The following is a 24,049-nucleotide window of genomic DNA, read 5'->3' as shown; positions in this document are numbered from 1 at the left end:
CAATAATGCAATAGACTAGCAGAAAAAACTCTACGGCCGAGGCGATCGGGGCAAACCTCCAGCGGTTGCTGCCGTGACCCCGTAGGAAGTTTCGAAAATAGAACTGTATTCGTGTGCCAAGGGACAGCGACGGTAGTGGTGTGCAGGAGAAACGTTTCTGTTTTTATCCCGTTGGATAACGTCCTTCTATCGGCTGGACACAGTGGTTCCCAAATAACGAAAAGAAACTGGACTGGTCGTCACACGTTTCGATTTGTGGTCAAATGAAACGGGTACGCGCGACAGACTATATTTAGTGTAATTTATTTGAATGTTTTACTGTTGCGTTATGACTGAAACGAGAGACATATGAATTGTATAAAGACGTGTGTTCATCTGGGATGCATTGTGCGAGATGTCGTTGGCGTATTATGTTACCGGCATAGATTTCCATTCATAAAGTAAATTGAAAATCAAAACAGTAATGGTCACTGCCCACCGCGACTACTGTAAGCGTAGCCACCGTGTTTCATCCGCCAGCCGGTTTCGTTTGTTCGCGTTGGTGTGGTGGTGCTGCTTCTGCACATTTCCATTGCACCGACACGACGCTGCAGGGTCATTGCTATAACTCGGCTGTGTATGTTACATCGACACTTCGGTTGCAGGGCACACTGCGTCGCATAGATCCGCACTAGCCGAGAGTGGCAACAGCGCAGTGTGTAAAGCTGTAGCGGAGATGACCTATGAGTGTGTGTGTGTGTGGGAGGGAGGGAGGGTTCACCGTATGTACGAAATAATCATATTAATAAGTGTATTGATGCATATATACATGTGTGCGTGTTTCTATACGTACGCACGACTTCTACAGAAATTGCTGTGGCTGTCGGTACCGGTGTTTGGTCGTTTCGCCAATAACGTTTTGACGTTAAACATTGACCGCATGCGACAGCGGTTATTGAACTTTTTTCCGAGGGGATCGCCTGACCGTATCCTCTACGGCAAAGATTTAACGGCGGAGAACCTAAACAAACACGATATCAAAGCTAAACACCAGTATTGTATACGACGACACCTCGGAACGACTGGTGATGACCGTCTCGTTTGTTTGATTATGTCACCGACTGTGTCCGCCCGTGCGTTTTTTTTACAGCTGGGTTTTTTACACTTAGTCACTTAGAACTTCAGATGTGTACATTTTTGACGTAGGCGACGTTTTCAAACGTTTTTGACTTTCCAAAATGTCTTTGTTACATTGAAATTGCGAACACTGGTCGCATCAGTGTTAATTTCGTAATTCAAAAAAAAAAAAACTTAATAATGTAAAAAAAAACCGATATCGATGATCGTTAATTTCGTGCAATCTTCGAACGACGCGAGGTTCGATTGCAGTTTGTTGAATAATTACTGTATGAATCGAATGATAACGCCGTGCGTGGGTTTTGCGTGATAACATTATACGTGTCATGTGATGTTTTTGATTTAGTGTTATGGTTGTCGTTATGTTTTAAATGTCAAATACAATCATTGGCTGGGAACACTTTTCGCATTGTTTTCGACTGTTCGCTTCAATTTAGTAAAAGTGTAACAATCCCAAATGACATTTGTCAACACAAAAGTTTGATGGGGCTTTTTAAGGTTTTTGTTTTCATAAAGTTAGCTGTTTGATTGGCGGCAACGTCACTGTGTAGTGTTATGTTAGAGACTTGAATTACGACCGTTGGGTAAAATTGCCCGATCTTTATACGCGAGCTAATTTAACAAAAGGAAGTCATATTAACAGAACATATTCTCACTTTGATCGCGTCAGTAACTTTTGATTAAATTTTACTGTCAGGTTATGCAACTCACAATAAAAATGTTATTTCAATGATTAATTTATATATTTTTGAGTACTGAATTGTCAGCGCTAATATCTGCGTGCAGTCACGTCAGCGATGGATTTATGCGAACACGTACGTACATTGGAAATTATTGAATAAAACATTGACTGTATGATTGTTTGATGCGTACATTCGACTGATAAGCGCCTAATTCGCCACATTCGTTTATATAATAATTTGTGTGTTATGAGATAACGCCACGGCCCACGCTCGTACGTAGGCTGAATCCAGCTGTTTTCACCCAACAGTTTCGTTTGTGCGTGTATACATATGATAGTGATAATCTTCTGTTGGGTTGTGTTTTTTAACTGTACGTTTTGGGTGACACGAGAATTGGCCTTGGTAACAACTACAATTAGCTCATTCATAGTTCGTACCGTCGTTTGGCAGACCGCGTTCCCCTCGCCGCTTTGTCTGTCGCGACAATATCACCATCAATATGTGTGCAGGTTTGGGTCGGATTTCACACAAGCACAATGAATATCTCTGAATTTGATATTTGAAAGTAAACGAATGGTCGTGTTCGATAAGGACATTTTTCGAGTTGTACAAACTATCATTGTTTTACAAGACGTTTAGGTCCACAATAAAAGAATCCAGGACGGTTGAGACTCAGCATAATAAGGATCCGGCATAATTGATTCCGGTATAGATTGGAACTTGACAATGATGAACATCACTAATTTAAAACGCTTTGATATGATTGTGTATAAAGAAAGACCATAAAAAAAAAAAAATTGAACAAAAATTTTACAAATTTTTGATAATCTAATCAAACCCGCGTATTTCTTTGAGAAGTAAAAGTGTCAGGGAGTTTTTATTTATCTTTTCAAATTAAATTTAAAATTGTTTAATTTGATTTAGGTTTAAATACGCAGATGTTCCTGGGACATAATCAAAATTGGAATAAAAAAAAAATTGTGTATCTATATTGCTGCGTTTATACAGTTCTTGTAGTTTGGGTTTTGATTAGATAAAATACATATTGAGAGAAATATAATTACAAATACCTGCCAAAAATTTCGTTAAGATTTTTAAATTATAACCCAATGAAACAATTAGGAAATATTTAACGGAAATTTCGCAATTTTTACTTAAACGGCCAATTATTTATAAAAAAACAAATTGTTAGAAAGCATTTCCTCTTTGAATCTTATAGTACACTAAAGAAGTTTTATGTGTTAAATTTTTATTGTTAATAAGGCTTCGGAAGCTCTCTGATAGACTCAATATTCACATAATATGAGCTGTTATTTACTTAACAATCTACGATTCACAATAATTTAAGTTGATTGGTTTGTTTAAGTATGAAATTAAAAATTCTTTCACTTGATTTAGTTATGATTAATGTAGAAGTTTCATTACAGTACACTTAAAAATCGGCAATTTTGTAGAACGTTGTACGATTAAAATAAAAATGTTTTTAGGGCACGCGAAATGATGTTTTTAGTGGCTCTTTATATTTAAATACAACAAAATAAAATCATTATCGTGAATATTGAACTCATATATAGTTATATTTGATCTATTGTGTACTTGTCATTTTTATAGAACTCAATTTTTTTACTCTTACGATCTAAAATTGCACCCCTATTTTCCATTGTTTAAGCCAATGTTTTTTTATCTAAAACAAATGAATTTACAATAGTAGAATATCATTAAAACTCTATTTTTGTTTATTCAGATGTGTGTATAATTAATGTTTGCCAGGTATAACGTAGTAATTGACTATTACATATGCACGTTTTCAAGTAATATTAAGTAGTGAATACGGTAATTAAAAGTAACGATAAACTATATTATTATTATTATTATTATTATAAGTGGCAGTAGGTAAGGCCAGACGGCCGCGACGATAACGACCGCAAAGGGCTAACTGTTTAAGTGTACATTAGTATTGTGAAGAACCTTAAACGTACGAGCACAACTAATAACCGCGATTATCGAGAGGTCGCGTTCTCCTTGTTTTAAACGGAGGTCTTGAGACCTAAGTTAATGAGTATATTATATTATTATGTATGGAAATTGGTCGAATTACTTAATACTTAATGTATAATTAAAATAAAAATAAGAAGAGGGGACTGTATAAATGTTAAACGTTAATGAGTTGGAGCGATCATGTTAATATGTAATTCATTTAAATTCAATGTGAAGCAGAAATCAATTGTTTTTTATTACACCAAAGCGGCGGCTGTAATTTGTGATATGAGTTTTGTGTTTCGTTCATAAACGCAGTGTTAATTTGTAAATAATTACCGTTTAATATCTGTACAGACGTTTAGAACGTTACTCTGGTGTTTTTTTGTTATCGATGAAGTTCATTCAATAAAAACATGCGTATACAAAACGTACATATAATATTGTTTATGACGCGGATTTTTTTATCATTACCGTCGTCCGCACGTGATATAAGTACCTCACCGCACTTGCAGCTTATATTTTTCACAGAATCCCATCATAGATCGACTGATTTTTGTTCCAAAGCAAAGAAAAAGAGAGATGAACGCGCACATCGCGAGTTCAACGTAATTGGACATAATCATATTGTATATTAATAATTAATAAACACTACATCAATTACAACGTGTTCAGTAAAACAATTGATTGAAGTACATAACAACACTACACATAATGTTCTGGCCCAATTTATAATTATACGTACCGTATTTTACAACGGTAAACAAAGGATTTTTGTAATCGATAAAAAAAAATTACCCTATGAGATAGCTTTTAATTAGTAATTATATTTAAATTTCAACTATAGAGTTGGCTGCTAAACATTAAAATTGAACTTAGATAATTGAAATACATCAAGCAATTAATCAGTCGCGTACTGTATCAATCGTATGCAACAACTCCTTAGGGAATAAAAAAAAATTTTGTATCAGAATTGGATTACAATTTTTTCTCGTCTGCTCCTGTATCAATTACAGTGACGTTTGATTGTTTGTTCAAAATTGGATCATCCATCAGGTTGGAACACATTTTGACTATAAAATTTTGTTTTACCTTACTGTTAGTAATTCGATTTAAAAGCTTGGGAAATTGTTCGTTTCAATAGATTACACGTTTCTAACTTGTTCATTTAGACTTGATAATTCATTTTGTAATTAGTAATCTAATCCAAGAGTCAATTCGGAAGATAACCAAAGTCGTTTCGAGTGTCCCCTTTAATACGTTTAACTATCTTCCGCAATTTAGTAATTATAACTCGTTGTTATTCACCGAACTACTTTGTAAATTATTGCTTAATTTATCCAATGTTTGTTATGTTGCGCATGTCATCGATATATCGACGTAAGAAGTTTTGATTGATTTTCAAATTTAATATCGTGTGGTATTCTTTTGTGAAGTAAATACAAAGAGAAAAATATACACAATGGAAAATTTTTGTTTCTTATTCAATTAGTATGAATTCTGATAGAATCATTTGTCGTTTGCATGCTTCTAACAATTATTTTCATTTCATCTTCCTGGAAATTTTGTATTTATATTTTTGTATTTTCTATTATTGTTAAAAATTAATGTTTTTCTTTTATATAATTCTGACACACTATGCATGGTACTGGTGATTAGGTGTCGGATGAGCAACGGGGATAATAATATATCGTTACAAATTTACTTTTGTGTTTCTTAATAAATATTTTTTTAGAACTGATTACAATATTTAGTTTGCAATAAATTAAATATTCGATTATCAAAAGTAAATTTACCCTTATTTTTTGATAGTTTTTATTGCCGTAGTTGGATAATTCGTAGATTGATTTGAGTAAATAATCAATTTTTTTAATCTAATGTTACTAGATATTTGATAGTTACTTGGTCTGTATATGATTTATTTAAATTTGAGTAGTTTTGTTGTGTCCTCAAATATTTTTGATACGATATACCAATCTGTAGACAAGTTTTTTTTAATGAATAACGAGAAACATTTTATGTAAACAGACGTACTGAGGACTTGCCAAATCTTAAACTGCGCTATTAATTGGTTAACATATTCTAATCTTAGCGTGTTGTAAAAAAATGTAAAAAAACGCAAAAACTAGTAAAAAAAAAAATAAATAAATAAATAAAACATCAATTTATAGTCTATAAATAGGACGGGTGTTTGTTTCTGATTATCGTTGCCCTTGAAACTTTTTTGACTGAAGTGGGGTTCGTCGAGGGAGGAGAAGAAAATATGTCTAATCGATGGAAACGTGTGTGTACCACATGGCGAGTTTTAGACAGTTGTAACGCAGAAATATTTTCAACGCACCCCATTAATTTTTGCCAAGAAGTCGCTTGTCGCGTAGACTATTTCCGTACCCAATGAACCTACCTGCTAATTGTGTGGGCGAGAAAAATGTTATTTTTAGCAGCTGCCGACGTGAGCGTCGACCGTGACATGCAAAATCATCTTGAGACAGACTATTAGGATAAAATTAGATCCAAATTATCGACCCTTCTTGTTCCGTCGGCCACTATCCTCGCGTGGATGGACTTAAAATATTTATTTTTTTAAGCGCCGCTCGGAAGTTCATTAACGCGCCGTATTTTACGTTCAATTTATAATTACAAATGGACTCTGTTGTTCATCTAAACAAACAAACATGTTACCTACGCATTTATCCACTTCTGGCGCCATCGCCTCCGCGCTATGTTTCTTAACTAACCCTAGACCCTTAAAGTCAAAAGATAATTATATTTCGTGTTACTATTGATTAAAATAACACATTGTTGTTGTTTGCCATTATAATCTACCAAAGACAACTAACGTCGGAATAATTGCAATTAACAGTCAAAGTAAAAACTAGGTAGCAAATTTTCAAATTTTCTGATAAAACTTTTAAAAGTTGTTCTTTCGGTATGTTTATGCTATCCCTATTTTTATGAGTTTCATTATCAAACTATGGAATGTTTTAACCTACACAAATGTCTTTGTATTTTGTCTAGCAATTTTCAATGAGAGACTGGACAATTTTTCATAATTACTTGTTCTCTTGAATTATTAAAAATATTTCTCAATAAATTTAAATCTGAGATGCAAAACGTGCGGTCTATTTTAATTGTACACTATAATTATAGAACTAAATATACGCTATAACTATGATATTCATTAATGGATTCTGAATTTAAATCCCAATTCTAGGAAATATTGAAAACTATACTTATGATTTATTGAAGTTTAATGTCGTATTTAGGTATAGTTTACCCTGTTTTATGTACTTATAAATTATAATGATAGATGGAAATATTATATTAGAGACTAAATCATAATTAAGACATTTAATTATGTAATAGGTCATTGTGATTACTTTAATAGTAATTCGTTTAGTTTCAAGACATTTTTGTGCGACGAAAAATATAATTTTTTAGTCGTAATCCCAACCGACAAACATAACTAACAGTACCATATATTAGTGAATCAGTGGTAATCTTATACACCATCGAAGTGATAATATAAATATTATTGTACATGCATCTCTATGTCAACTTTTTAAGTTTTTTATACGATATTGTTATACAATGACATCGCATGTACACACATACTCGAACAAAGTACTTAAAGACCTCGAAAGGTAGTGATTTAATCTATTGTGGTAGTCAAAAACATGTCATTTATGACTTGAGCTTTTTTTTATTTTGTGATATTTTTTAAACTATGCTGGGTTCTATAGTTGTTGAAATTCATGGCTGCGATAGCACATTGTTACAGATCACTATATTGTAAGTATTATTTAGAGAATATTACTAATATTGACATACTGATCTATGCACTTGAAACATTTTGCAACTTGACGCCACTTAACCTTAATGGTTAACCTGTGCTATGCAAATGCGAATCGCTTAGGTGATAAAGTTGAATAAAACGCTATTTTGTGGTACGTTATTAGAGGATGTATAGAAATTTAGTTTACTATTTCAAAAATTCTATTGTTATTATTGATTTGTGTACTATTGAAAATTTTTATTATTGGATTAGTTTTAACCGAAAGACAGCAAATATTTAAATGCATTTACAACATTGTCCTTGTAAATAATGTATAACGTCACAACGAAGTATTATATTTGGAATGTTACTATAGTAGATCTGTGTTACTATTCTGGGAGTCTATTGAATTTATGTAAATATAGATGGTTTAAAAAAAGTAATCAATAGAACAAAAAGAAAACGGTCAAAACCGTTCAAGATGGTTGGCTGTTCTATAATTCTCGTGACTTGTTGCGCGTTGGTCGTCGGTCACCAAGCTATCCTACATTTGTAATCCGTCGCAATCATTTTATTTGAAAACATTACTTCTTCGGTTGCTGTCTTTTTTTTTTTTTAATTATACTTACTTCTTCACTAATTTGTGCGTTGGTTATATATTTTTAAACTTACATTATTGAACGTGCGTTATATCTGCAAAAAACTAAAGGCGAAAGGTAGTATTGAAACTTAAATTTTAAGTATAGCAGTTTAATTATTAGTGGATTTTTTTAATTAAATTTTTTATTATTTAAATTAATTTGTACAGTTTTTTTCTACAACAGAACATTGATGTTGTGGTAAAAGAGTGTTCTGACTCAGTATGGTTTTTAATTAACTAACTAACTCTAGTTAAACTTGATCCTTGCTTAATTCTTCGGAGTACATTAATAATTAGTTATACTTTTATTAAGACAGTTGCAAGAGAGAAATAAAAATATTTTGTTAACTTTTTCTATGATATATTTTTTTTTATTTTTGATTTGGTTTCAAAATTGAAAAGTTTGATGCAACAACCAGATAAGTCAATTTCTTTTAATTTTCCATTAAAAGCAATGGTAAAATTTTTTTTCTAAATTAAATATCTTCACAGATATTAAGAATATAGAATTCAATTTTGTGTTGAACTACGCACAAATATTACACTTATTCAAATTTTACAAAAAATACATAAAATGTTGGACTAATCTGGTTGTTTTACCAATTGTGAAATTGAAATAAGTTCCAAGCTTTCATTTTAATTAGGCTTTGATTATATATAGTTTATGAAAAAGTGAAAAAATATAATTTACACTTTTGTCCTGTCAACATAATTTATTATCGATATAAATGTCTTTATCCGGTCAACTAAAGTATTATTTAATTAAATAATTGTTTGATATAAATAAAACAATAATGAAGGTGAATGTGAGTATGTTCATTTTAAAGTCCAAAATTAAATATGATATCTATGCGAGGGGCATCAGTATTTATTAAAATGACGGCAATATGATATGGTTTGTTATTATGACCACATGGATAACTAAACTGTTTACTCGGTGGTGTATAATGACCAAAGTGATAATTTTAATTTACCATATTTGTTGTAATATATCAAGCTGATTACTAATGTACACCATGTCGAAATGGACATCATATTTGTATAGCACATAAAAATCAACTAAATTATCAAAAAACTTGATACTTTGATATTTTCACATGAGAAATTTATCACTTTGTTTACAGTAAAAAAAAAGTTTACTTGTTACCATCAAAAATATTTTATGAAAACAATCTTCTAATATTACATGTTTGGATCCTGATGAAATTATTTTATTAATTTAATTAGATTATTTAGTTAAATGTATTGTATTGTGATAAATATTGTGTAATGTACTTTATTCCAAAAAAAAAAAAAAAAAATTGTCCATAACTTTACTGAAAATTTGTTTTGTCGATTCGCTGTCTATATTATTAGATTCATATAAGCGTGTGTTACGTTTAGACCACGAAAAAATTAATTATTAATTTACGATTTACTACTACATTAGTTTTTTGTTAATTTGTTTTGTACAACCGAAGCGTTAGTCACTTAATTAATTATTAACGCAATTCTGTTATCCGTTCGGAGTATAAGCATGTGTCGAGTTGTCGTTTATGACTTCTTGCATATTAAGAATAATTATCTGTTGGTTATTTTTTCTTTTCATTGCAAATCCTTTACAAATTTAAAGAAGGATCACTGTTAATCATTTTAAAGTGATAACTTAAGAGATTGTATTATTTTTTTTTTACTTTGATCAATTGTCCGGTGTATCAGTGTCGATTAAACATACACAATAATTAATAATTGACATGATACTCTACACAGAATACAGCAATTTAAACTATGAGTATTGTTGTTGACCAACAAGTGTGTGTTCGTCGCGCGCGTTGAGTTCAAGGAGTTGTTATTGATAGGACGGCAGTGCTTATAAACATAATAACAAATGGTAAAAAAAAAAAGAAAGAAAAGAAAACAATTAAAGTCCAATGACTGTTGTCACTTTGATATGGCTACTAAATTGTTTTGACGTGCTCGCAAACGATGATCTAATAGAGTTTTATTACAAGTCGAAATAGGTCAATTCTTCAAATACGACTATTAAACTTCTCGATTTATTATTGTGTGTCATCGTATTTGATAAAATAAAAATTCTCATTGTATCAAATGTCGGCGTAAAAAATATTTAAAACTCTAAGAAAATTTGCCTACGGTGTATTCGTAGAATGTATTGTTAAACGTCTTTTATTTTAATAGTTTACATTATCATTAATTAATCGCGGTGATTAATTAGGAACACAGTAGGAGTTTTCTGCGGAGTGAAAATTATTGTGAATTTTTCGTAATAATATTAGTCTATTATCTACTTATCGTTACGTTGTTACCGAATAACACTCATTTAACTTGTCTAACATTAGTTTTATTATGAAAAAACAATTGGTCTATATAAGTCAAAAGGAAAATACTATTTTAAAATACCGAATTTTGGACAATAGTCTATTGAAATTCTTTACTGTACAATTTACCATTGAGAGTTCAAACAAACGTGTCGCAATAATTATTTACTGTTATTTGAAAATGAATTATTCCACTTCTGAAGAGTAATTGTTCTAATTTTTGGCTAATGTTTATTATTATTAAACACCTTTCAAAACAAAGTGTCGTCGAACTCTAATTTGCGTGTTAAGTTCGCCTGGTCAACACAAGAAATATTTTTCAATTTGACACTAAATAAATTGGGAAAATAGTTTGTTAAAACATAGATGTCATTTAACACCATTAACCTAACTCCCTAATTCAATAAAATGTAACTAATAGCTGTTTCGTAGACATAGAAAATTAGTGTAAACCGGTTTCCTTAAAAAAAATTAATAATAAAAGAGGTAGATAGTATTGTTATGATAATGTCAATATTCGCACCAAGTGATAATTGTTCTAATAAGACTTATGCAATATTACAAAATATTAATTGTTTTGACGATGTTAAATTAAATCGAGCAAACAATTTAATAAAAGAAAACCTAGTAAGTTTGTAATTAATGTTTCTTTAACATTGTTATAACAAAAAATTTGGATTTCTTATAAAAAAAAAATACTATTATTGAGATTGGCCTAGTTTTCTAATTGTACCATAAGTTTCCATATTTTAACTGCATTGTTATCACTTTCAATAAGCTTTTAATTTTTGTCCCAAAAAAATGTAGTTTGTTATTTTTACTGACTAAAATTCACTAAAAAAAATTGCAATAAATTCATTTTTGCTATATTATGTTAGACATAATTAATATTATTTTTCCCGTTACCAGTTATGAATGATTATATTTGATTTGACGAGTGTTAACTTTATAGATGTCCTCGTTTAATTTGAGCTGGGATTGAGTAGTGACCCTTCAGATAATTTGCCGATGGACATTAATTATTTTTTTAGTGGTCATCGCACTAAAATTTAATATAAACTGACGGTTGCAAATGATTTACCACGGTATGTTTCAGAACGACTGTTTAATTTTAGTTCATATATGTAAAATTCGCGATAAATTAGGGGAGGGAGGAACAACAGCGTAAAACTGATTGTAGTGATTTTTTCCCGTGTCCTCGAATTGTATTTTTGTATCAATCACTGAAACATACTGTATTTTAAACTGAACTTATTATTTCTAATGAATGGTAATACATTTGGGTCTGGTGTTTGGCGTTTGTATAGAAGTATCAAGTGTGTTACGCGGCAGTGGATTAGTCAAAGACCTCAATTGAATCACTTTCGTTGAGACATTTATGAATTTATACACCCGTACTATTAACATTGAATATAAAGTAAACACGTTTGACGATGGACGCGCGGTCGTCGCCTGTGTCCGGCGCAACGGCCGACCATTAGTGGGTGGTGATCCGTTAAGAATACACGTGATGGTGCATTGTTCAATGGGCCAAATTTTTAGTATGGGGCACCATCGAACCAAATGTCGTCACAACAACAGCATCATCATCAACAACAACGATCATACAGGTATCAGTTTATATTACCAGCGCACCATATATTTCATGTTAACATCCGTTATTTATTTATTTTTTAACTTTGTCGCATTGTACGTATGACATACGAGTCTCTGTTGAATCGACGCGTTGCATGTGCTGGGGAAAACTAAGGCCGATAGATAACTCCGGGCGAGCGTCTAAACGGGTTATCTCGGGCAGTGTGAAATTGTTCGAGTTTTTATTAATTCGAGTAGTTTTTACTGCTGCTAAAAGTGTTAAACTTGGGATCAAATAATATATTAATGAACGCACTACTTAACATCGATCGACAATAAAGTCAATGTCTGTCGACCAACTAGTTTTTATTTCAAATTCGATTTCAAGAACCAGTATAATTATTCAGTGTTGCAATTATGCATATCTAATATTTCCTTGATAGCTCCTAGTCTTTGGAGGAAGTCGGCCTTAAATATTCGACACTCCATTTCAAATCTTAACCTAGAACCAATTTCCATGTCTGGCATATAAATATTTGTCATGAACATATTTTTCATTAAAAAGTTGTTGCTTTGACGAGTCACGAGCAGACTCAAAAAGTCTAGCTTCTGAATGTTAATGCACTTTTTACTTTAAAGTAAACGCTAAGTGTGGCTCAAGTGTTTAAGTTATTATTTAGATTAAGAGTAGCTACGCATTCATGTTTTGGTGGCGTTTTTAATGTATTTGGTACAACGGCTTATAGAAAGCAGTTGATTAGAAATTTTATAGGTACGTTTAAAAATGACAAAAAATTTATTTTGCTTTTTGATACGAGTATATTTGTGGGGCTTTTATTGTGATGATAATTTAGCATGGTGTTTCATTGAGTTTAAATAAATTTGCCGATATGAAAACTTATGATTTAAGTGAATGACGCGAATTGAGAGCATTTAAATTGCTACTTGTTTATTAATATTTGGAAAGTCAAGGGTATAAATACTTCATGTACAATACTATTTGTTCGTGTGCGTATCATTTATCATGGACAATTATGAGATTTGTAGATGGGATTGTTATATATTTTACATGTGTCCATCATAAATGAACTAATATATTTTTTGTCTCTGTCACACATTTTAAACTTTTACTTCGTATAAAGCGTGTTGTCTGCAGAAATATTTTTTCGTCTAAAGTAAACTTTTGAATTCGTGATTTTTTTCATATAGGGTTACAATCCAGAAGCACCGGTGGCGGGGTGGACGACCTTCGGATGACTGCTGAAACTTGTAGCGGAGGAGATTTAACCCGAATCACTACGTTACCATCAGCATTGCCGGGACCCCAACCACCGTCATTAGCAAAAAATCATCAAGACTACGACCCTGAATATGCTAAGATTGAAGCGTGGCTCGATGAGCACCGAGACTTTGCCCATGATTATTTCCTCAGGTAAAGTAAACATTATCTATCAATAAACATATTTTTTTTTTCATTAAGTAAATTACTATTCTATTGAATTAATTATAATTTAAACGCTATTAAAAGATTAATATCTGTAAAATTGGTAATTATATATTGTTTTATTTGATGGAATAATATTAACATATTAGTTTAAAAAAGAATTATTGAGACTTAGTTAGAAGTCAACGTTTTGCATTATGCGAGTTCAATGATTTTACCTCATTTTTTGTCTATTTTTAACGGTCTAGTTTCAACTAACCAGTGGAAACGCCGTTTCCACGTGCATCGACGATGCATGTGGTAAACTCGGCCTATAACCACATAAACACCGTGTCCTCCAGCTGTTATTCAAATTTCTATTCGGTAGGATAACGGTTTCTGTTCTATTTTTAGCTAACGAAGTTTTCATGTTATGCAACAGTCTTTGTCTTATCTACGCTTATGTCTTAATTAATTTCCATTTGAATAAAAAAAAGTAACAGCCTTTTAGATTGTTAAAAACAAATATATTTTTTATCCATAACAACAAATTTGTTTTGTAGAAAAGAAATACGATTTGTAATGATACGTATAAAGTATAAAATAAAACTACTTAGTTATTGTTATGATTTATTTATTTGAATGGTAAGTGAGGGTAATAAGGCCCTAGCTTATATTAGGTTTAGCTAAACTTTTATTAAGTCTAGCTAGATCTTTTAGAAAATCTAATGAAAACTGGTTTATTTAAACTATTATTTTTACAGTTTACGAATAAAAAAAATGTATATGCGTTTTATTTATTATTTTTAGAATTTATTGATGAATTAAATTTTATTTATTTATACATAAATATATTTCAATGAATTGATTCATTAAAACTCATTTAAATGATCAATTGAAATCGAAACCAATGAAAAGATTGTTAAATAAATCATCAATTTAAACGATTATTTCAATAAAATTATATAAAGTTACAAAAATAGAAGCCATATGAATGAATTAGGCGTAGGTTAATGAAATAATTGAATGTCAAATAACGTTCTACTAAAATATTTTTCATTTTTTGCAGTCGTTTTCTTAATACTGTAGAAAAATATCGATTAGATTTTTTTTTTAAATTTTCATTTGATTGTTATCTGTTAAAAAAAATCATTATTATTGAAATATATATCAGTCCAGACGTTGTACGTTCATTTATATGTGACAGTAAGTAATTGCCACCCTCTAATGATACACATAAACAAAATAATTGTTAAACGACAAAAGTTCAACTAATTTAGTTTATTTTTCATATCCATTCCAGTTAGTAGGACAAAGACGACATAGTTACAAGTTTTTATCAGTCTTCGTAGAGGTAAATTTCAATTATTGGTACAATTTTATAGTTTAATACGTTGTTTTAAATTTGATATGCTATTATAATTGTTTTCATTTAAGTGTAGCAATTACTAGATTGAAAATAAATAAGACGTTTTAATGAGATCTATAATGAAATTTCATTTTAATGTGGGATTTATAAAATCTACTTTTTATGAAATTTTTATTGCTAAAATTTCTTGAAAATATTAAATGTTTTCTTAAAAAGTATTCTTAGTGAAATTGAAAGTTGAACTCAAATAATGAACAAAACTGTATTAAGAAAAAAAAATTATATCTATTAAAATATTTGAACAATTGAGCGTAGAAACTAATTATTTCCTAGAAATTTTGTGTATCCTTTATTTAGAATTGAAAATTGTACAACAATTTTTTTTACTTTTACAATTTACAACAAGTAATTTTAATAATTTGTACGTTTTTTTTATAGAAAAGCAACGAGGAATATTGTGGATGCTTGGTTGGTATCGCACGCATCAGCCAGCAGTTGTGGAGCTGGAAATACTGCAGCCACTCCTAACGGCAACGAAAGACAGTCTATTGGAGGATCGGGGGGTGCGGGAGCTGGCAGTAGTGGAACAACCACTCCGGTTCGGAAAATATCTGCACACGAGTTTGAACGTGGAGGCCTCAAACCAATGGTGACCACAGTTGACGGTACTCCTACGTTTTTAGCCCACGACCATCCAGATGAAGCAACCACTGCTCCAGTGGCCAGACGGCGGTCACGGCATGAATTAAGGCAGCTTGACGAAAAACAGCTTATTTTCGAATTAGTGAGTGTACAACAATGAAAACATACCGTTTAAGACTTTGAACCTGCGCGACGTTTCTTAAATAAATGAAAATGGTGTAAAATGTATTTATATTATTTCCAACTTATAAAGTCAATCATTACGTTATTTATGGTGTGGAATATATTTTCAATGGTACAAACTTAAACAGTCTTTAATAAAAATAAAAATTTATCTCTTATCGCTAATTTTTTAAAATTAAAATTACATTTGTTATGTAATATTATCACAATTTACCAGTGGACACAAGTTTAAAATGATTTTTTCAGTGGATCAAGATACCAATGAATTAAATTGTTTTTATTTATAAACATTTCTATTGCTTCTCTTATATTAAGCACATTTTGAGTTATTTATTTGAGTTAGATATTTTTAACATAGTTTTAATTTTAAATTAAACTGTCTTCAATTGGATATTACTAAAACCTTGGACATGTAATGATAATTAGACCACTACCTTTGTACAATATCGTATAAATCAATTGCAATGAACCCGAACTCGCACCATCTCCATTTTAATATGTTGAGTGATATTCAATGTGAAAGATGATTCGTTAATATATGCACAAATAGAAAAGATTGATGAAGTTTTATTATAAGTTACAAGTTTAATAAAAAAAAATATATAAAAAATTCTAAATATTTATTTAATGTATACAAATTGACTAACATTTTTTCATGAATCTTTTACTGATTTCATTTTTATTCGTTCTAGTCTAATTTTTAAATTGACTTGTAATAGCATTTAGTTTTTATAGTGATATCAAAAAAATGTTACTTGAGCTATAGTTATAAATTATACATGTATATTTTTTAAGTTACGTAATATTTTAATATGTTTTTTTAGAACTTTATTTCATTATGTAAAACTTTTTTTAAAAATGATCATTTTTAATTATATTTACTGCTTTATGTAGGTCAAAGATATTTGCAATGAGTTAGATGTCCGTTCACTTTGCCACAAGATCCTCCAGAATGTTAGCACGTTGTTGAACGCCGACAGAGGGTCTTTGTTCTTAGTACAAGGTGGTGGACTATCAGCCTGTCAGCATGATCACCACAGGTCGGCTCCAACGATCAAGCGCATGTGTAGCCCTCGAAGGCTGCACGCCAGCATCACAGTTGGATGCTTGAGCAAGGACGACCATTCCTCAACAGCAGTTGCAACTTCAGACGAAGAAACGTCTAAGGGCGAACAGCAAATCCATCATCACTCTCGACACCACCATCACCACCATCACACTCATCATCATTCGAATCAAGAAAATGTTCCTAACCAACAATCTATTCAACCGGTTGAAGAAGTAGGCGCTTTAATCGTTGGATCTCCAATAGGTAAGCTTTTATAATAAAGTTATCAGATATTAATTAAAATAATTATATATGAGTTTAAAAAACTGCAACATTCACATGATTAATCCTGAACTATATTTAAGTAATAAAAACACGGTATTATTAGAGTATATCGTTGAATATTTTAAATGAGAAGCATTTCAATAATAATTAAATATTGATTTATTTCTTAAAAAAATGATAAAATTGTCCATTACCAAACACTTAATTAATTTTTCATCTCACTTTAAGGGATTGGATGAATTTTAATTATAAATAAATATTAATTTTGGCTGTGATTACTATCACATATGTCTAATGCCACTCACAGGTATTGGTAATGACGCCCATGATTTTGAAATTTAGTTATAGTTATAAAAAAATGTAAATTTATCTTTATAAAAATAAAAGTATGATACATAGATGAGTTCATAAGATTTTAATTAAGCCTTTGTCTTCTTATATAGCACTACCAATAATATTAAATTTCACAAACATATTATCAATTAAAGAGCAAAAAAATTAAAAAACTAAATTTATTTAGAATAACATATTTAAATACGTTATTGAAAATAAACATAGATTGTAAATATAGAATCAAATTATCATATTATAATTTTACAAAATTTAACATATTCAGAGAAAATTTTAGAAAAATAATAGTAAATTTTCAGTAGATGATATTATCCCACTATCTCTATATTGTAATTAAGCGTTTACTATTTTATAACTATGGGTTATAAATATTTAATTCCAGTGAACATTTTATATTACTTATACTTAATGAATGATGGTTTATAAATTAGTTAAATTAATTAAATATACAAATATTTGCATTTGAAATCATCAAGCCGAATAATTAGATCAATAGCCTATTATAATTAATTTGCATATATAATATTAATAACTAAATGTAAATTCAAAAATATGCATTTGATTAACTTCGAAAGGGTTATAAAATTTGTTAGTCATGGCAATATTTTTATAAAATGAATTCGAAGGCCCTATATAAATATGAATGACTTTACTCGTTGGGCAGTAAACGCCCACTATCCCTTAAAAATATGGAAATCATGAAATTTTATGTTTATAGGCTCGACTAACGTGGGTTCAATGGCACCAAAATCAACGTTTGCTCCACCACCACATTACCAAGGATGTCAGTCCAAGTGTTTGGTATCAAAATTATTTGATGTTTGTTCTCGATCAACACTCCAAGAAATGGAAAAGAAAAAAGAGATCCACATACCATGGGGAACCGGAATTGTCGGGTATGTAGCTGAAAGTGGTGAACCCGTCAACATACCTGACGCGTATAAGGTAAAAAAAATTAAATAACGATTTTTTTAATTAGTTTTTTATATCATTAATAGCATATTAGTGATTTTCAGATAAACTCAGTATTTTAGTATAATGATAAATCTTCATTGTTTATAATTTTGAATACTTTATCACGTATATTAATTATAAAAAAAGTATTAACGAGTGCGTACTTAATGATATCTTATGTTTTTGGATATACAGTTCTACAAAAAGTGAGTGTTATGGATTGCGGCGTTGTTAAATGAATAAATTTTTAGTAGTACTTGGCTGATGTTGAAAGTTTTTCCACTTGATTGAAATTTCGTTGTGGATAATAATAATAAAAAAAAAAAATCAATAGTGTAATTTTGTGTAATAGTTCGCAAATATAAAGTTAATAAGAAAGATAATAGTTAAGTTGGCTTTAATAAAATGGTAAAAGAAGTCGATCTCATTAAATACAATAGCATAGAAAGGGCGTATATGATGCAAAGTTCGAAATTTTAGAATGGAGAGAAATAAGGTTCATGCCATATCATAATGCTGCTAAGATTTTTTTATTTGTTTTTAAATAGAAATAAATAATTTTCAGTTAAATGTCATTAGGGCCTATGCAAATTTGTGTGTAATAATTTAATGGATAGTCAACCTTGCTTTTGTATTCATGTAATAATTATCGTCAACCGGAACAACCTGTTCTGATCATTATTACTGTTATGTATGAATGTTACAATAATTAGATATTGAACTTTTAGTTTAATTTTAAATTTGTGAGATGGAGACAATATGTTATAGAAAATATTGGAAAAAATAATGTATTACTAAAAATGTGTGTGGAAATTTGAAGTTCTATTTAATTTTAGTATTTTTAAATCCTATATTAAAGAACTAATTTTATGTCTTGTGAAAAATATACTTTACACTAGTTTTTTGGAAATTTCTAATGATGGTCCTCTCATAAAATGACTAGTTAATCAGCNTACTAAAAATGTGTGTGGAAATTTGAAGTTCTATTTAATTTTAGTATTTTTAAATCCTATATTAAAGAACTAATTTTATAATGTCTTGTGAAAAATATACTTTACACTAGTTTTTTGGAAATTTCTAATGATGGTCCTCTCATAAAATGACTAGTTAATCAGCGAACAACTCGATAAAACTATTTCAAATAGTTGTTATAATACCTTTAACCATTCATTCGATTTAAAAAAGTTTTGGCAGATAAACTTAGTGACCTTTATTGGGTCAAGGTTTAGTAGCGACTTATGCAAGATATGCATTGGCCTTAAGCCGTGGGTTTTACAAGCATAAATACGCATCTGACATAATACTCTCTTATATTATATACATAATATATCTATAGGTGTTAGAGTATAATATGACGTTCGTATTTATATGTTAACACCCCGGTGTATTTTAGGATACGCGATTCAACCACGACATAGATGCTCGCACTGGGTACAAAACGCACAGTTTATTGTGTATGCCGATCAAAGACTTTAATGGGGAGGTAATGGGAGTGGCACAAGTAAGACAAATTATAAATAACTTCAAAGCTAAGTATAATAAGGCGTGATATTTTGCAGGTCATCAACAAGAAAAATGCTCCATGCTTTACACAAAATGATGAGAAAGTGTTTTCTGATTATTTACAATTTTGTGGAATTGGTCTAAGAAATGCGCAACTCTACGAAAAAAGCCAGTTAGAAGTAAAACGAAATCAGGTACTAAATAAAACATTTAGCTAACATAAAAGGTTGGATGACACCATGACGTCATAAAATTTTGGAATATTGATATATTATAAATTATATTTTATTTTCGATCAGGTTTTATTGGATCTGGCTCGTATGATATTTGAAGAACAAAGTACCATTGAACATATGGTTTTCAGAATTCTTACTCACACCCAATCATTGATCCAGTGCCAGAGAGTACAGGTAGGAGACACTTATTTCTATTAGTGTTCATCTAGTTATATTTATTATTTTTTTGGTATCATTGTGCAGGTGTTACTGTTGCACGAAGCATCTAAAGCGAGCTTTTCACGAGTATTTGATTTGGAAGCCAACGATTTACAGGGAAAAGACAGTGAACGAACCAGGTAAAAATCGAATGGGTTGTTCATTATTTTCTTCTTCTTTTCACTTTCGACACTTATCAGTCGATTTATTCCTAGTCTCCTTTTTATTACTTAGGTAACCTATTAACAGTGCCCATAATTTTTTAGCCCTTTCGAGAGCAGATTTCCTGTGAATGTTGGTATAACCGGGTATGTTGCTACCACTGGAGAAGTNGAAAGGAGAAGAAAATCTAAAAGTTTCGACACTTATCAGTCGATTTATTCCTAGTCTCCTTTTTATTACTTAGGTAACCTATTAACAATGCCCATAATTTTTTAGCCCTTTCGAGAGCAGATTTCCTGTGAATGTTGGTATAACCGGGTATGTTGCTACCACTGGAGAAGTAAGTCACTTAGTACAGAATTTTGCTAAAAGTTGTTGCTCTAGTATGATTAAGTTGTTCATTTTATTCCAGACTGTCAACATTGCTAACGCATATGAAGACTCCCGATTTGACAAGTCCGTTGACCAAGGTACTGGTTTCAAACACTCCACTATCCTATGTATGCCAATCAAAAACTCACATGGACAAATAATTGGTGTTATACAATTGGTAAATAAATTTGATGAACTTGTGTTCACAAAAAATGACGAAAATTTTGTTGAGGCGTTTGCTATATTTTGTGGCATGGGTATTCACAATACACACATGTAAGTATACAATTAAAACACAGATTTCTTGTATATAATAATGTCCAATTAATGAGCAACTATTCATTCACGCAGGTTTGAGAAAGCTATCATAGCAAATGCTAAACAAAACGTTACTTTGGATGTACTAAGTTACCATGCGTCAGCTTCGCTTGAAGATGCGCAGAGATTAAGAGTAAAGTGTTATTAACATTTTTTTATTTTTTAAATTGATAATTTCATTTTTATTTAGGCTTTGCAAGTTCCGTCTGCCGCCACTTATAATCTATACAATTTTTCATTTGATGATATTCATATGACAGATGACGATACTTTATTGGTAAGTAATTATTCGAATTTAGTAAATAATTTTCTGCATATTCATTTATTTTGCATTAAGTCACATTGTATAATATTCATTTTCTTAGGCTTGTATTAGAATGTTCCTAGACATGGATTTTGTTGAAAGATTTCATATTGATTACAATGTTATGTGCCGGTGGTTACTGAGTGTTAAGAAAAACTATAGATCGGTTACTTATCATAACTGGAGGCATGCGTTTAACGTGGCTCAAATGATGTTTTCCATAATAACAGTAAGCTTTAAAAACTGAATTTGCAAGGATATCGTCTAATTGTTGGGTTATTTGTAGGCAACTCAATGGTGGAAGGTATTTGGAGACTTAGAATGTCTAGCTTTAATTATTGCCTGTCTTTGTCATGATTTGGATCATCGTGGAACAAATAATTCTTTTCAAATAAAGTACGTTTTATAAAACAATTTTGCTTTAATACGAGTGTTTCAATTATATTTTGATTTCATAGGGTATGTTCCCCGCTCGCGCAACTTTATTCCACATCTACCATGGAACACCATCACTTCGATCAATGCCTAATGATCTTGAATAGTCAGGTATGTAAAGTTTTGTTTACCTGCAAAAGTTTACGAGTTAAACGTAACAATGACGGTTATGGTTTCCAGGGAAATCAGATATTGAGTAACTTGTCGCCCGAAGAGTATTCCCGCATTATAAAAGTTTTGGAAGATGCTATTCTAGCAACTGATCTAGCTGTATATTTCAGGTAAAATTTAATAGCGTGTCATTTAGTTTTATCCATAATTAAATTGTAAAATCATATTAAAATAAAATTTCCATATATAAAATGTGTCGGGAAAAAATATAAACTATGACTTATATCTTGAACAATTACATATCTGTAATACATATGTTTTTTTGAAAAATATATTTCTAATCAGTATATTTAGGACTTATTGCTAATTAAATAATTCTTTTTTAACTATTTATTATAAATTTATAGAAAAAGAGGTACATTCTTGGAATTAGTTCGTACTGGTATGTATGATTGGACTAGAGAAGAAGACCGAGAGTTGCTGAGGGCGATGCTGATGACGGTTTGCGATTTAGCAGCAATTACAAAACCATGGGAGATTGAGAAACGTGTAAGTTAAACATGGATTTAATATTTAATTTATAACTAAATTTATTGTTTTTTCATTTTTTCTAGGTTGCTGAACTTGTAACTAATGAATTTTTCGAACAAGGTGATATTGAAAGGAGAAATTTTAATATAACACCAATTGTATGTATTATTGAATATTAGAAATTTAAATAAAAATTATATCCAATTTCATTTGATTTATAGGACATAATGAATAGAGAAAAAGAGGATCAGTTGCCAATGATGCAAGTCGGGTTTATTGATTCAATTTGTTTACCTATTTATCAGGTGAGCTAATTAATATAGAAATAATTGTTTAGAATTTCTATGACGTATTTAATTTGGTTCTAGGCTATTGCTGATTTGTCAGAGAAACTGGAACCATTGATCAAAGGTGTCCGACAGAACAAAATACACTGGTTAGAAGAATCTAAACAAACATATCGCCCGCAAAGTCATAAATGAAAAAAAAAAATGATTTGTGTTATTGGAAAATTTGTGTTCGATGTGAGCGATTGAATGTTAGAATAAACATTTATGGTCATAATAATATATGAAATTCGTGAAACAATATCTATGTAATCAACCAACCTACCTAACTTTTTTCTCATTAGATTTATAAGACTTGAAATATAAAAATATTTAATGAATATGTATGTAATGTAATTAGAACATAAACATAATTTTAATTTGTGTTTAGTTATAGAAAATTATAGTATTTTTCTGTGTTATAGACTTCTGTAAATACTATGATAATATTGTTAAGAGTGACATCCTTGTACTTTGTTCTTATTATATATATGATGTATTTTAATTTATATACATTATAGTTATAATTTATGTTATGTATGTGTTCGTTTGAAAATTTATATGTATTTGTATAAAAAGGTTTTAAGTTCTTACCGTTGCAATTCGTATTCGACCAAAATTTATATGAGATAAATCTTTTACTAAACTATTTATTTTGTGTACCCATTTTGATTACTTAATAATTTGTGGTTTTTTTTTATTGTTAATTAAATATTTTTTTTTATAATAATGGCAATAAATTTATGAAATTTGAGTCACGATGTATACTTGAGACAGGATTTAATGTTGGTGATGGACATAATATTAATTTTGGGTTATGTTCTTATGATAATAAGCACAAAATGTCTAATATAAATTTTTTTAGTGTTTGATACAGTAAACATTACAACTATTCGCATAGAATGTGAATAAAGAATCTATTTTGATTCTTATATGATTATCTTTCAGTATTCATATTCATGTGAAAATCTATTCTAATATTAGCAGATAAATTTATGTATAATGATTTGAATTTTTGGAAAAGTTGAACCATGTCTATCTACTTGATCATATTTTGGAAATGAGTACACACTAATAAATCATAAATATCCAGACACAATGGCGGATCGTGGCTTGGACAATGGGACTATCGCACCCCCTACTAAAATTAATTAAAAAAAGAAAATTAATTTTATATTCCTAATTCTCCATTTTTTTTAAAAATGCAAATTTTT

At 30.2% G+C, this 24,049-nt stretch overlaps 1 protein-coding gene across 2 annotated transcripts in view; it reads left to right on the top strand.

Moving 5' to 3' along the window:
* Positions 1–23,518, top strand: part of LOC126903287 (dual 3',5'-cyclic-AMP and -GMP phosphodiesterase 11-like) — a 33,063-nt gene extending 9,545 nt beyond the window's left edge. The window contains exons 2-22 of one of the 2 annotated variants that reach the window (XM_050681406.1): positions 11,817–12,119; positions 13,294–13,516; positions 15,315–15,660; positions 16,596–17,013; positions 18,104–18,330; positions 19,733–19,840; positions 19,899–20,036; positions 20,142–20,252; positions 20,322–20,416; positions 20,715–20,778; positions 20,851–21,086; positions 21,162–21,261; positions 21,319–21,405; positions 21,494–21,661; positions 21,719–21,828; positions 21,891–21,978; positions 22,048–22,148; positions 22,386–22,527; positions 22,593–22,667; positions 22,731–22,814; positions 22,878–23,518. In XM_050681406.1, the coding sequence (XP_050537363.1) occupies positions 11,888–12,119; positions 13,294–13,516; positions 15,315–15,660; positions 16,596–17,013; positions 18,104–18,330; positions 19,733–19,840; positions 19,899–20,036; positions 20,142–20,252; positions 20,322–20,416; positions 20,715–20,778; positions 20,851–21,086; positions 21,162–21,261; positions 21,319–21,405; positions 21,494–21,661; positions 21,719–21,828; positions 21,891–21,978; positions 22,048–22,148; positions 22,386–22,527; positions 22,593–22,667; positions 22,731–22,814; positions 22,878–22,991 (3,267 nt within the window). In that variant the 5' untranslated portion in view covers positions 11,817–11,887 and the 3' untranslated portion in view covers positions 22,992–23,518. Of the gene's footprint in view, positions 1–11,816; positions 12,120–13,293; positions 13,517–15,314; positions 15,661–16,595; positions 17,014–18,103; positions 18,331–19,732; positions 19,841–19,898; positions 20,037–20,141; positions 20,253–20,321; positions 20,417–20,542; positions 20,607–20,714; positions 20,779–20,850; positions 21,087–21,161; positions 21,262–21,318; positions 21,406–21,493; positions 21,662–21,718; positions 21,829–21,890; positions 21,979–22,047; positions 22,149–22,385; positions 22,528–22,592; positions 22,668–22,730; positions 22,815–22,877 lie in introns of both variants that reach the window. The other variant, XM_050681397.1, reaches the window with a different exon arrangement.
* Positions 23,519–24,049: the final 531 nt, after the last annotated feature.

The sequence above is a fragment of the Daktulosphaira vitifoliae genome, unplaced genomic scaffold (assembly GCF_025091365.1).
Source record: "Daktulosphaira vitifoliae isolate Bord-2020 unplaced genomic scaffold, ASM2509136v1 Scaffold_1, whole genome shotgun sequence".
In the NCBI taxonomy this organism is placed as follows: Eukaryota; Metazoa; Arthropoda; class Insecta; order Hemiptera; family Phylloxeridae; genus Daktulosphaira; species Daktulosphaira vitifoliae.
Note: the sequence above shows the minus strand (reverse complement) of the source record. Positions and strands in the feature narration are given on the sequence as shown.